We start from the raw sequence: 13644 nt of genomic DNA on the forward strand, positions 1-13644 counted from the left end.
AAACTGAAGAGCTATCATAGGTGTCTTATAAACTAATAGAAGACTTATGGTCAGTATTAAAATCAGTATTAACACAACAAATACAACCCTTTCAACCAAACATCAGTGTATTAATCTAGAGTTTATGTATTCCACCTCTAAACTGTGGGAATGATACACTTTCCTAAATAAAGTTACCATGTGACAGCCCAAACAACATGCTCTATGCTCATTTACAATTGCATTTTATCATTCTAAAATTAACAAGACTATGTTCAAAGTATCAACTCAAAACACTTTTTAATGTTAAATCCATTTCATGTGACAGAAGAATGTGTGTTTTGAAGTGAATTCATGCCGTCTGTCTGAACAATCCTCAAGCGTCTGTCACTGTCTAACTGTGCATACCAAGTCAAGAGCTTTCAGTTTACTTCAGTCTATTTTCAGTGTTACAAATGAAAAGAACAAAATCTGGAAGAGAATTCACAGGGACACTCTTAGTTGCGGACAATGTGAAACTTTCTTTCCTGTTGGCTTTTGTGTTATGTAACCTACAGTCTTCAATGTGCATTTGTTATTCTTGTATTGTAGCCTTAAAGCTTATCAGTGGGTCAAACAAGAGAGCACACAATAATAATAAAAAAAAAAAAAAGCTTGGAAGTACAGGGAGGGGCTGGACTTTATCATATCCACTCTTGTCTCCAATTACATGAGAGAGAGGTTATGTAACCAGAAAAACGGGAAATGCTTTGCAATCCAGGGAGAAAGAACAGTTGGAAAGAGATGAAATAGAAGAAAGTCTGCAGAGGACTGATTAGTAGTTTGGCTTGTGCAAAGGTAAGATGGATTCAATACTGCTGTGCTTTTCACTTTCGTAGGACTGACTAAGTATATTACCTTAACTTTATATTACATTACTGATTTATTAATGCACTTTAGTTGAATTCATGCAATAGTAATTAGCTTATTTCTTCTTTAGCACCTGTGAATATATCTAATATGTGAAGTAAAGACACTTACTTTTGAAACAGGTTGCTCTTTTTTTTTTTTTTTTTTACCTAAATGTGACTTGATTATCTGCTACTGCTCTTTTTCTACATTTGCTGCTTTTCTTGTGCACGATATTCACATGTTGCGTCCCCTCCTGTTTAATTTTATTTTTTTGAAGATGGAAAGTTTGGAAGTTGTTCGACCAGAGCTGGTTGACTTTAAGGGAGTATGGATGACTCATTATTTCACAGACAACTGGGAAAATGTTCAAAATTTTCAAGCGAGACCGGATGACATACTTATTGCAACATACCCCAAAGCAGGTCAGCAAAAAACACACATTAACTGTCAGTATGTCAGATTACTCTCTGAATTACTGACTACAGTGCATGTAATGAGTAAGGATATTTTTTCATTAATTTCCTGCTTTCTTTCAGGAACCACATGGGTCTCCTACATCCTTGACTTGCTATATTTTGGTCAAACATCTCCAGAGCGTCAGACGTCAATGCCAATCTATTTAAGAGTGCCTTTCTTGGAGATCGCCATCCCGACAATACCTACAGGTTAAACATACAGATACTACTTTTAATTGCTGTTTTCCCCCATTTTTTTTATTTTTTTTTTTTTTTATTTTAACATAGTACAAATTTGATCTCCTGTGTACCCTTTAGGAAAAGAAGTCGCAGATGAGCTTTCTACTTCTCCTCGACTCATTAAGACTCATTTTCCCGTACAGTTTGTGCCAAAATCCTTTTGGGAGCAGAATTGCAGGGTACAGTAATCTGTGTGCACTTTTATTATCAAGATATATGATCAGATGAAGGAAAGTTAAGACACTTCAAAGAATAATTCAGTGGCAGAATGATTCATATTTACTTTACAGTGATAACAAGTGGTGCCAGGCACAACACACCCTGCCTCTCGCATGTATTGTAGTTTATTTTGGTATTGATCCAGCTGATATCATCATGTCTATGCATATGGTGATGTCAGCATATCAAATGCCTCTGTGTATGCATCAAGTTTGAAGTAAATTGAAAAAAAAAAAAAATACTATTTTCTTTTGTTCAGACAAGGTATAGTTTTTAGATGTTACCTGCTTGACAGTTGAAACTGTCACTCAGGTAGCATCTAAAAACTATACCTTGTCTGAACAAAAGAAAATAGTATCTTTACATAAACAGAAGACAAAATGAATGTCATTAGCCTTAAAAAATTAATGTTTTTATAGACATTTGAAATTTAGCCCATTATAAGTAAATGGGAGAAAAAAAAATAATTCAAAAAATCATAAAAAATGTGAACTTTGACCTACTTTTCCCAAAATGTGATCACATCTATTCTGGGTCACTGGCAATCTATAAACCCAATTTGGTATGAATTCAACCAATAGTTTTGCTGCTACAGGGATTTGAAATTTCACCTATTGTAAGTAAATGGGTGAAATTTTTTAAAAGAAAATTCATAAAATTCATTGAACTTTGACCTACTGTTCCCAAAATGTAATGAGATCTATTCTGCATCACTGGCAATCTAATGACCAAATTTAGTATGAATTCAACCAGTAGTTTTGCTGCTAGAGTGTTAACAAAGAAACAAATCAAACCAAAAACAATACCCCATGCCTTCCCTTCAGGGGGCGGGGTAATAAAAGAAAAGATGATAAAATCAAGGGGGCATTAGATAAGAAACACTCAGGTGTATGCATGTAAAATTCATCTAATGTTAGCCTTAAGGTGATATAAATGTTCTCTTCCTGTAGATGATCTATGTGGCCCGTAACGCCAAGGACAACATGGTGTCTTACTTCCACTTTGATCGCATGAATAGTGTTCAGCCCGTGCCAGGAGACTGGAATAACTACTTCCAGAGGTTTTTGGAAGGAAAGAGTACGTATTCAATCCCACAGTAGTGTTTTATATTCAGATAAAAAAGCACAGGATGGTTTCACACTACTTTCATGTTTTGTTTGTGGCTGCAGATTTGTATGGATCCTGGTATGACCATGTCGGTGGTTGGTGGGAGAAGACAAAGACCTGCTCCAAAATTCACTACATGTTCTATGAGGACATGGTTGAGGTAAGTTATGTATTTCTGCAATCTGTCTGTGTGTTTCTGCTGAGATTGTGTGCAAGTTTAACCCTTGTTTAGATTATTTTCTTTTCAAAACTCTGCCATGTGGATTTTAATCTAATCAGTTCTTGTAATTCCAGGATACCGGGCGGGAAATTGACAAACTCTGCCAGTTTCTCGGTCTGTCTGCCGAAGCTGAGGAGAAGAAAAGAGTCGCTCATCAAGCTCAGTTTGATAGTATGAAAAAGAACTCCATGGCCAATTATTCCACGCTTCCAGTCCTGGATTTCAAAATCTCTCCCTTCATGAGAAAAGGTAATATTATAAGTGTAATAAAAAATGTACTTACAAATCAGTATAGTTTACAGTATTAAAACATGACAAAAGTACTCAGGGCTTCATAATTCAGGACATAAAAGAGGAACAAATCTGAATAAATAGCCAATATTTAAGTGGACTCAGATAAATAATATTGAATATAAACCAGGGTAAAAATTAGATTTAAAAATATATTAAGTAAAATAAACTGTAAAATATCCAAATATTATAATACAATACAATACTGTAGAAATATGTTATGTTTAATGCTGTGACTTGGGAATACTTTCAATAGTTTGTTAGTAATAACCATGAATCAGGGCTCTAAAATGCAAAATCATCTGTTTCCATTTAATTACATGATCATGTTTAACTAACCCAAACATATAATAAGATAATGATTACCTGGAGGGGCTTGTGGGTTATAAATATGAATTAGGGCCGTAAAATGGACAACTACCTATTTCTATTTATGCATATTAATCCTGAAAGCCCCACAGCTTTTTTGTCACAACTTCCAAATTATTTTTCTGGTCTTTCCCAAGTGATTTAACACCATTTTCTACAATGTTATCCTCTACATTTAGCATTTTTTTCATTGTAAACCATGTATTTTCTTGTATTCGCATGACTGATCATGTGGATGTTCATATTATTACAGGTATATTAGAACAGAGAAAACTAAAGAAACAGTGACTTTTTCAGCAAAATAAAAAAATAACTTAACTTTAATTAGTGTCATACTCCACTGTCATTGATCAAACTCCATGGATTTTACTGGTGAATCAATGTTGAAGAAGATGACGGTGTTTCCACGTTCACTTCAGAGCCTCTGAATGTCCAAATGGGTCATATCTGATGACCATGAAAAGATGACAAACTGCCTTTTTTTAAATTAGTATTTACACTATTTACATGTATTGATTGGATTAGTGGATCAACGGATATTAAACATTTTATATCAGTAGGTGTGTTTTTTTGTCTGACGTGGATGTTTGGATCTTTACTGGTTAATATTAGACTAGACCAAAGCAAACATCAATAGTCAGCAGCCAAACGTTAACTGGTTCTTGTCTGGTTTGGCAGGGAAAGTTGGAGACTGGAAGAACCATTTCACCGTGGCTCAGAATGAAGAGTTTGATGAAGACTACAAGAAGAAGATGAAGGACCCCACACTGCAGTTCCGCACTGAAATCTGAGAAATGTGAACAGCCATGTCAACCCAAGAAAAATTAAGTAATGATGTGAATAACTAAATAATTGAGAAATAGATCATGCAATTTATTAAGAAAACAGTCTCTTACCTTATCCTACATGTCCAATGGAAAAGCCACTACTGTAGTATGATAACAAATGGTTGGTTATGTAAATGTATGGTTTTCTCCACTTGTCTTAAACTTCAGCGAGAGGTCCTTCCTTAAGTTTTTTTTTTGTTTGTTTTTTTTGTTTTTTTTTATAGGAACCATCCAATGGAGACAGTTTTGAAAAACTCTTAACCCATAAAGACCCAAACAGCCACTGGCAACCAAAACCATCTACTAATGCAAAATGTTTAATAAGTAATGATCTACCAATTCAATCAATACATGTAAATAACTGGTGTAAAATGCAGTCTGTCATATTTTCATAGTCATCAGATATGACCCATTTGGACATTCAGAGGTTCTGTAGTTACTGTGGAAACACCGTCATCTTCTACAACATTAATTCACCATGGAAATTGATAAATGACAGTGGATAGAGACACGTGTTTTTGTGTTGAGTTACTGATATCTTTGCTGAAAAAGTACATTTTTCTTATGTTGTCTTTGTTTTTGATATAATAACCATGAACTTTAATTTGAGCTTTTATGAACATCTACATGATCAGTAAATTAAATATAGGAAAATACAGGATTTTCACAGAAAAAATGAAATATAAAGAGGATAATGTTACAATAAATAGTGACAAATTACTTATGAAAGGTTAAATAAAGACAAAAAATTCATTTGGGAACTCTGGGTATTTATGGGTTAAAAGAAGAATAAGGAGAAGTGTAAATAATGAGCCTATTGTTGCAGATGAGTTTACATTTACACAGATTCTATCACGGATTACCTTCAACTAATGTATTCATTGCATATACAAGCTTGTTACTGAAATGATTGTATTTGGATGTATCGCCACCACACTTGCATTATGATTTTGTACTGTATTTTAATTACACATTTTTTTCAGTAACTGTATGTGTGTTTTTTTCTTACACCTGCAATTTTCCAAGTCTAATGCATACATAATTTAATTTCTATTCTGCAACATGCAGTTCAGTAAATTACATGGAATAAAGTAGAATTGGTTGAACTGATAGATTCTACAGGATATGCAGGTATGGAAGAGCTTTTCTTCATCTTTTTGGGACATAAAACTCTTCTAGTTTTCAGCTGACAGCTTTCAGTGACAGCTTTGACAAGGCCAGTAAAGCTGAATGCAAGTTTTTTTTTTCTGATTTAGCCTGAAAGAACATGAAAAATTAGCCTTAACAGTGGATTTCATATGTGTTTTTCTCTTGTATTTGTCATGCGTGAGGGCAAATGAACTAAGGACAATGTAATGTTTTATTTCGACTTAGATTGAATGACCAAGACTCAGCCAGAGCCCCAAAACTGAAGGAGAAACCTCGCTACAAAAAGAGATATACAACATTTAGCACATTCCTCAGATGTTCAGCATTGCAGCATGTATTGATTTGTGCCTTCGGTGGTGTATGGGTTCTAGTATGATCGTGTTAACTGCTGGAGGGAAAAGAAAGGCCCCTACTCAAAGCTTTCCTGCATGTTCTAGCAGATATGGCTGAGGTCACTGAATTCTTTTTCCTTCCTTAATGTCACTTTTCCACTTTTCCAAAGCTCTCTTTTATGTCAGTGGACCTACCTGCTTATACAATGGCTGACAAAAATGAATCAATAAATAATTTAATCAAAATAACAACTGTTTCCCAGACTCAGCAGGGGACAGTCCTGCAATGAAGCTAAAGCATAGTTTGATGAAATGAAAAGAAACAACAAAGAAATCAACATTTACAGTGAAATTTGTAAAGGTGTGGATTATATTGTATTGGTTAAAATGACAGAAACCACATACACACTGAGGTCAAATAGTACCTGTGGAAGGAACTGAAAAAGATGACACACCCCACACTTCACCTTCAAACAAGAGGAGTCTGTGCATGAAGACGGAAATATACTTTGACACAGAATAGCAGTGAATTACTGTTCCCTCAGATGTGGCAACAGATGAGTGAATTGCTATTCCACCTTTTTAACTGATCAGCTTTTCCGGACTAAATCTATGTTGAGCTTTAGTTTAGTTTAGTTTAGTTTAATTTCATGTCATTTAGTTTTGCTTAGCTTAGCATACTTCAGTTTAATATAGTTTAGCGTATTTTTGTTTAGTTTCGTTTTAGCTTAGCTTAGTTTAGTTTAGCATATTTTAGTTTAGTTTAGTTTAGTCTAGCTTAGCTTAGTGTAGTTTAGTTTAATTTATCGTATTTTAGTTTAGTTTAGCTTAGCTTAGTTTAGTTTAATTCAGCTTAGTTTAGTTTAGCATATTTTAGTTTAGCTTAGCTTAGTGTAGTTTAGTTTAATTAAGTGTATTTTAGTTTAGTTTAGTTTAATTTAGCTTAGTTTAGTTTAGCATATTTTAGTTTAATTTAGCTTAGCTTAGCGTAGTGTAGTTTATTTTAATTTAGCGTATTTTAGTTTAGTTTAGCTTAGCTTAATTTAGTTTATTTTAGCTTAGCATAGTTTAGTTTAATTTAGCTTAGTTTAGTTTAGTTCAATTTAGCTTCGTTTAGTTTAGCATGGTTTAGTTTAGCTTAGTTTAGTTTCATTTAGCGTATTTTAGTTTAGTTTAGCTTAGTTTATTTTAGCTTAGCATAGTTTAGTTTTAATTTAGTTTAGTTTAGCATATTTTATTTTAGTTTAGCTTAGCTTTGTGTAGTTTAGTTTAATTTGGCATATCTTAGTTTAGTTTAATTTAGCTTAGCTCAGTTTATTTTAGCTCAGCATAGTTTAGTTTAATTTAGTTTAGTTTAATTTAGCTTACTTTAGTTTAGTTCAATTTAGCTTAGTTTAGTTTAGCATAGTTTAGTTTAGCTTAGTTTAGTTTAATTTAGCGTATTTTAGTTTAGTTTAGCTTAGCTTAGTTTAGTTTAATTTAACTTAGTTTAGTGTAATTTAATGTATTTTAGTTTAGTTTAGCTTAGCTCAGTTTAGTTTAGTTTAGCTTAATTTAGTTTAGTTTAGTTTAGTTTAGTTTAGTTTAATTTAGCGTATTTTAGTTTAGCTTAGTTTAGTTTAGCGTATTTTAGTTAGCCACGAGTGTCTCTAAATGTAACCTCAAGACTCACATTTTCATCTGGATATCTGAGTCCAGTTAAACATTACTTGCCCCATTTTATTCACTAATTTTATTGCATGTATGTAGAATTGTATTGTTACTGTTGTTTCTTTTAGTGTTTTATTGTTTATAGTTTTATAGTTTCTAAACTTTGTTCCTTTAATGTTGGTTTGTTCTTTTTAATTCTATTTTTATGTATCATTCATAATGGTTTATTCTATATTTTCATTGGCCGTTTTCAGTCACCAAGCAACTGTACTAATCTGTACTAAGCTATTCTATTCTGTTTTCTTATCTTGTTACTTGTAGGTTATTTTATTCCTTTTCGCTTTATTTTTATGATAACATTTTAATCTAACTACACTTTACCCTATATTTTTATTGATCTTTTCTTGTTAAACTGCAGTAATCTGTGCAGCCATTGCTGTAGAAATAAAACTGACCAGCTGAACAACAGGCAAGTGAAAGAAAAAAATCAATTATATGCTTATATCATATAAAACTGTAAGAATGTTTGAACCAAAAACCTGAACAAATAATTTTTCTTCCTGTTGTTGGAAGGGCCTTGTATTGTAAGAGGTAGTGAATTTAACACTTCAGCTTTTTTTTTTTCTTTAGTTTTTTTTTTTTTTTTTTAATTGCTTGAACAACATTAAATGATCAGCATCAGTTACATTATTCCATATTCAAGTGTGTGTGTGAAGATACAACTAAAATCTAGTTATAACATATGAAAGAGCATGTTTTTTCTGACAGTAATAAGGTAATATTATTTGTTATGTTCACTGTAGATGATGCTCTTGGTAGCTTGTCAAAATACGTCATTTAGTGGCCATTGTTAGTTTATGTTATTTAAAATAGTAGAAGAAGAATTAAACAGGAAGTGGTTAAAAAGGTTCTCACCAGTACATGACAGTGCTACTGACCTTGGTTTCTTTTATTTTCATGTTTGTTCACACATCGTCCTTTCACAAAGAAATACGAATTACTCAGTAAACTACACTGATCATCCTCCGGAGTCTGTGACGTTTCTGAATGTTCTCATGTTTAACTGTTTGGATAGCTGGTTCAACAACTAGCAAGGCCATTTACATTACTTGAACTGAAATGACCTGGATTTCTGTGATCGTCACTAGGCCTAGTGCTGTGTTTGACCAATTAAAGTTGACAGGTTAGAAAACATGTACACGCCCACACTTATGTGAGGAAATGGTGTTGCACACAACAGGATATTGCATTACAAAGTTCACCGTGGAGGACACCACCACAATCACAGTTTTGGGTGAAACCTACTCAGCAGGGTAAGTGTTTAATCTTCTAAAAGAACACTGTGATGACTAAAACGTTCCAAACTGTACTTAATGTTGTTAATGTTTCTGGTCTTAGAAATTAAAGTGAAATGACGTCACGGTTTAATCAAAACACACTGTATGACTTAAGTATATGCGGGCAAAGACATTTCTTAACATGAGCTTGACAGTGATAAATATTTCATGTTTTAAACCTGTTTGCTTATTTTTGGATTTTTGCGTGTAAAAAAAAGTGTGAAGTATTGTAGTTCTTTTGTGGCTTCAAGTGTGAGTTTGCAGCACTGAAGAGATGTTGTGACATTTGTAATTCCTGTGATTACAGCAATCAGAGTTGACTGTACTGTCGCTACTTCTGAATGTGTTTTTTACTAATAGGTCTGTCTAGGAGGCAGTGGTCACTGTTCACAGATTCACAGATGGAGACACTGCCACGACCAGAATTATTTTATTTCCATGGAGTCGGTATGACCAAATACTTCACTGAGAACTGGGAAAATACTCAGAACTTCAAAGCGAGACCAGATGATATTCTTATAGCCACCTACCCTAAAGCAGGTATGGTCTCATAAATCATTTATGCATCAGGTTGTCATGTGTATATGTTCTGGCCTCTAAACAGCTGCTGTGTTTTAATTGTAGGAACTACATGGGTCTCATACATTCTTGACCTCCTGCATTTTGGCCAAACACATCCAGAGCGCCTTAAATCTGTTCCTCTTCATGACAGAGTGCCTTTCTTAGAGATATATATTCCCAATTGGCTCTCAGGTTTGTCAAATCGTTAACACATTCTGTTTAAACCTTGACTATTGACTTGGCTCAAATCCATAATAACCCTACATAACCCTTATACAGAAAACAGCAGATGAAAAAAGTATTAACCCACAGACATGTGCACCTTTATCTGACCCACATCTCATAATTACTGTACCTGTAAAGCAAACATGCCCTAAACCAATGGTTATCAACTTGTCTCACCTTCACACTCACATTTCACTCTGGTCAATCAACTTTTACAGTGTTAAAATTAAACAAATTTATTTTTTTACTACAGCATAGTAAATACACATACAGTGCCAGCAGTAGCGTTCTTTTAATCATTAAAGAATGAAGCTGAGACTGATCCATTTGGAGGCAAAAGGGTGCAGCTTCTAGTTTTTCTAAGAGCGGCTCAGATTTGTTTAAACACTGATCTGTTGTGCATTATGATTTAAGAGTGTGATTTAACAGTACTTAGTTAAAAAGTATTTATTTATTTTAGTTTTTGCTGGATTTGCTGAATCCAGTTACATTTGTATATCTTGGGTTTTGAACACAATTTTCTGGCATGACAATAGACAATCAATTAATCAGGACAATAATTTATAGATTAATTGACAATAAAAATAATCATAAGTTCCAGTCCTGTGTTACTGTTTATTTTGTTATATAGTGACTATTATACTGCTCTATGGTATGTTAGCAGGTGTGTATCTAACCTAACTAATCCGTCTCTGCATAAAGGTACAGACCAGGCAGACCATCTCCCCACATCTCCTCGTCTCATTAAAACTCATCTTCCAGTCCAGTTTGTCCCCAAGTCCTTCTGGGAACAGAACTGCAAGGTACGTGCTGCACACTTCCTACACAACACATGTATGAAGTGAAACACCTCTAATGCAGATACATTAAAAAGTTTTTTTTTTTTTCATAGGTAGTCTACGTGGCCCGTAATGCTAAAGACAATGCAGTGTCCTATTTCCACTTTGGACGGATGAACAATGCTCAACCAGAACCAGGAGACTGGAACACTTTCCTACAAAACTTTATGGATGGAAAGAGTGAGTTTAAAGAATGGTTTGAGTTTTAATGCTTGAGTCATTAAGCTTGTTTGTGTATAAATCAAGGTTATAATAGTTTTGGATTTTTCATTATTGTTTAGTTTGATTTAGTTTTGACTTTTTTTCCCTCTAATTCAGTTAGTTTTAATTCGTTTTTAGAGCAGGTTTATTAGTTTTTATTAGTTTTAATTTTTTTCTAAATGCTTCGTTTTAGTATTAATTTTAGTTTTGTCGTATCTTTTATCTTCGTTACCGTCATATTCAAATAAATCCCAGACAGGACTCTGCTGATTTCTCCCAACTTTAGTCTCCATGTTTCCAGGTAGAGTGGGGATGAGAAGACGACTGTAAATGACAAGTGACAAGAAGTGACGGACTGTTAAATATCGTATGGTGCCAGCAGCTAAAATTGCTTGAGGGAAATAAATCGATTTTATATCAATCCGACATTGACAAAGACGAAAACGAAGGGAATTTTATCCAGAATTTTTATAAGTTTTAGTTAGTTTTGTAAACACACAATACAGTTTCAGTTAGTTATTGTTTTTTCTTTAATTATAGTTTTTATTTATTTCAAAAATGTTTTTACAATTCTAGTTTTCGCCATTTCATTAGTTTTCATTAGTTTTCATTAACGATAAAAACCTTGGTATAAATGTATCTTTTATGTGGTTTCAGTGGTGTTCGGTCCTTGGTATGATCATGTGAACAACTGGTGGAAGAAAAAACAGACTTATTCAAACATTCATTACATGTTCTATGAAGATCTGATTGAGGTGAGCTGGTGCACCATTTTACAGAGAACCACTTAACCCATAAAGGCTCAGCACTGCTTTTCTGTCAGTTCCCAAATGAAATTTTCTGTGTATCTAACCTTTCTTGAGTAATTTATCATCATTTATAATAATGTTATTTTCTGTATTTTTTATTTTATCAGTATAAATCAGGTATTTTCCTGAATTTAATTTACAGATCATGTAGATGTTCGTAAAAGCTCAGCTTAAAGTTCAGAGTTATTATATTAGAAACAGAGGAAACTGCCAAAAAAGTGACTTTTTCAGTAAAATATGTCATTAACTGAACATAAACCAAGCATTTACATCCACTGCCAATGATCCAATTCTATGGGTTTTACTGGTGAATTAATGTCATTGTAGATGACAGTGTTTCCACGTTCACTACAGAGCCTCTGAACATCCAAATGGGTCATATCTGATGACAATGAAAAGATGACAAACTGTATTTTACACCAATTATTTACACAGATTGATAGAATTAATGGATCAACAGGTATTTAACATTTTAGATCAGTAGATGGTTTTGGTCGGTGATGGATATTTGGGTCTTTATGGGTTAAAACTGAACTACATATCTGCTTTTGTTTTAACAAAGCTTGACTTCTTAATATCTTTAGGACCCCGGTAAAGAGATAGATCGTCTCTGTTCCTTTGTGGGTTGTTCTCCTTCAGCTGGAGAGAAGAAAAAAGTCCTGGAGGGAACATCCTTCGACAAAATGAAAGAAAACAAAATGACCAACTATACCACTGTTCCCGTAATGGATCACGCAGTGTCTCCTTTCATGAGGAAAGGTGAGAAATATAGATGAAATATGGCTTTGAAATGTATGCTTTTGCACCAACACCTACTAAACCAGGCTAATGACTTCCTCTTCCTCTGCAGGGAAAGTTGGTGACTGGAAGACCCACTTTACAGTAGCTCAGAGTGAACATTTTAATGAGGACTACAAGCAAAAAATGAAGGATTCAACCCTGCAGTTCCACACTGAAGTTCAAAAGAGCCTGGATAACAGATCTTACAGATTCTGAACCAATTTGATCACTATTATGTACAAATCAGTGACTCTGAGGTGAAGGGGAGCAGAGTACAGCATAAAATTAATGAAATTAAATCAAATATCTCACATTTATCCACCAGTCCTTAATAATAATCAGTGCTCAATGAACACCAGACCCTGAACTGAATGTTAACCATGGTTGTTGGTTAAATTCCTAATGAAGTTAAAAAAAAACAAAAAAAAAAAAACAAAAAACAACTTAACCCATAAAGACCCAGTGCTACTTTTTGCAGCAATTCTAAAATAGTTTTTTGTGTATATTTAACCTTTCTTAAGTGATTCAACACCATTTACTCTAATATAATGCTCTGTGTTTGGCATTTTAAGTGAAAATCAGGTATTTTCCTGTATTTAATTTACTGATCATGTAGATGTTCATTGAAGCTCAAATTAAAGTTGAGGGTTATGTCAGAAACACAGAAAACTAAAGAAAATTTAACTCTTTCAATAAAATCTATATTTAACTCAACATAAATCAAGTGTCTCCATCCACTGTCATTGATCCAACTCCATGGGTTTTACTGGTGAATTAATGCTGTAGAAGATGACGACGTTTCCATGGTAACTACAGAGTTTCTGCATGTCCAAATGGGTAATATCTGATAACCATGAAAAGATGACAAACTGTACTTTACACCAATTATTTACACAGTTTAGATCAGGGTTGGGCCTTTATGGGTTAATTGAAATGATTTCAGTGTACTAAGTGCATTTGTGTTACTTTTATTTGTAAACTGCAAACAGTGGTAATCAGCTGGAAGCATTGTCTGTGTTTTCTTTGTCAAAATGCATAAAAAAACAAAAACCTTTTTATTAAACTCTTACTCTCTTGCTCCTTTCTCATGAATGACATTAAAAGTGTCATAGTTCACAGTCTGCTCTTTATGGTCTATACTTTACTCCAGACCCTAAAGACTT

The 13644-nt window shown here is 33.6% G+C and overlaps 2 protein-coding genes across 6 annotated transcripts; both read left to right on the forward strand.

The window, feature by feature from the left end:
• Positions 1-667: 667 nt before the first annotated feature.
• LOC115423073 (cytosolic sulfotransferase 3-like) lies at positions 668-4977 on the forward strand. The gene is made up of 8 exons (XM_030139784.1): positions 668-816; positions 1148-1292; positions 1407-1535; positions 1644-1744; positions 2735-2861; positions 2954-3051; positions 3186-3360; positions 4450-4977. The coding sequence occupies exons 2-8, from the start codon at positions 1148-1150 to the stop codon at positions 4560-4562; spliced, it is 888 nt and encodes a 295-aa protein (XP_029995644.1). The 5' UTR covers positions 668-816; the 3' UTR covers positions 4563-4977.
• Positions 4978-8956: 3979 nt separating this feature from the next.
• On the forward strand, positions 8957-12943 carry LOC115423071 (cytosolic sulfotransferase 2-like). 5 transcript variants are annotated; one of them, XM_030139780.1, is made up of 8 exons: positions 8957-9042; positions 9427-9606; positions 9691-9819; positions 10555-10655; positions 10745-10871; positions 11550-11647; positions 12286-12460; positions 12552-12943. In XM_030139780.1, the coding sequence occupies exons 2-8, from the start codon at positions 9468-9470 to the stop codon at positions 12695-12697; spliced, it is 915 nt and encodes a 304-aa protein (XP_029995640.1). In that variant the 5' UTR covers positions 8957-9042; positions 9427-9467; the 3' UTR covers positions 12698-12943. The 5 variants fall into 5 exon arrangements, with proteins under 5 accessions (XP_029995640.1, XP_029995641.1, XP_029995642.1 ...); XM_030139781.1 differs by having other exon boundaries at positions 8989-9042; positions 9460-9606; XM_030139782.1 differs by having other exon boundaries at positions 9006-9042; positions 9444-9606.
• The last annotated feature ends 701 nt before the right edge of the window (positions 12944-13644 follow it).

Source organism: Sphaeramia orbicularis, chromosome 7 (genome assembly GCF_902148855.1).
Source record: "Sphaeramia orbicularis chromosome 7, fSphaOr1.1, whole genome shotgun sequence".
NCBI classification, from domain to species: Eukaryota; Metazoa; Chordata; class Actinopteri; order Kurtiformes; family Apogonidae; genus Sphaeramia; species Sphaeramia orbicularis.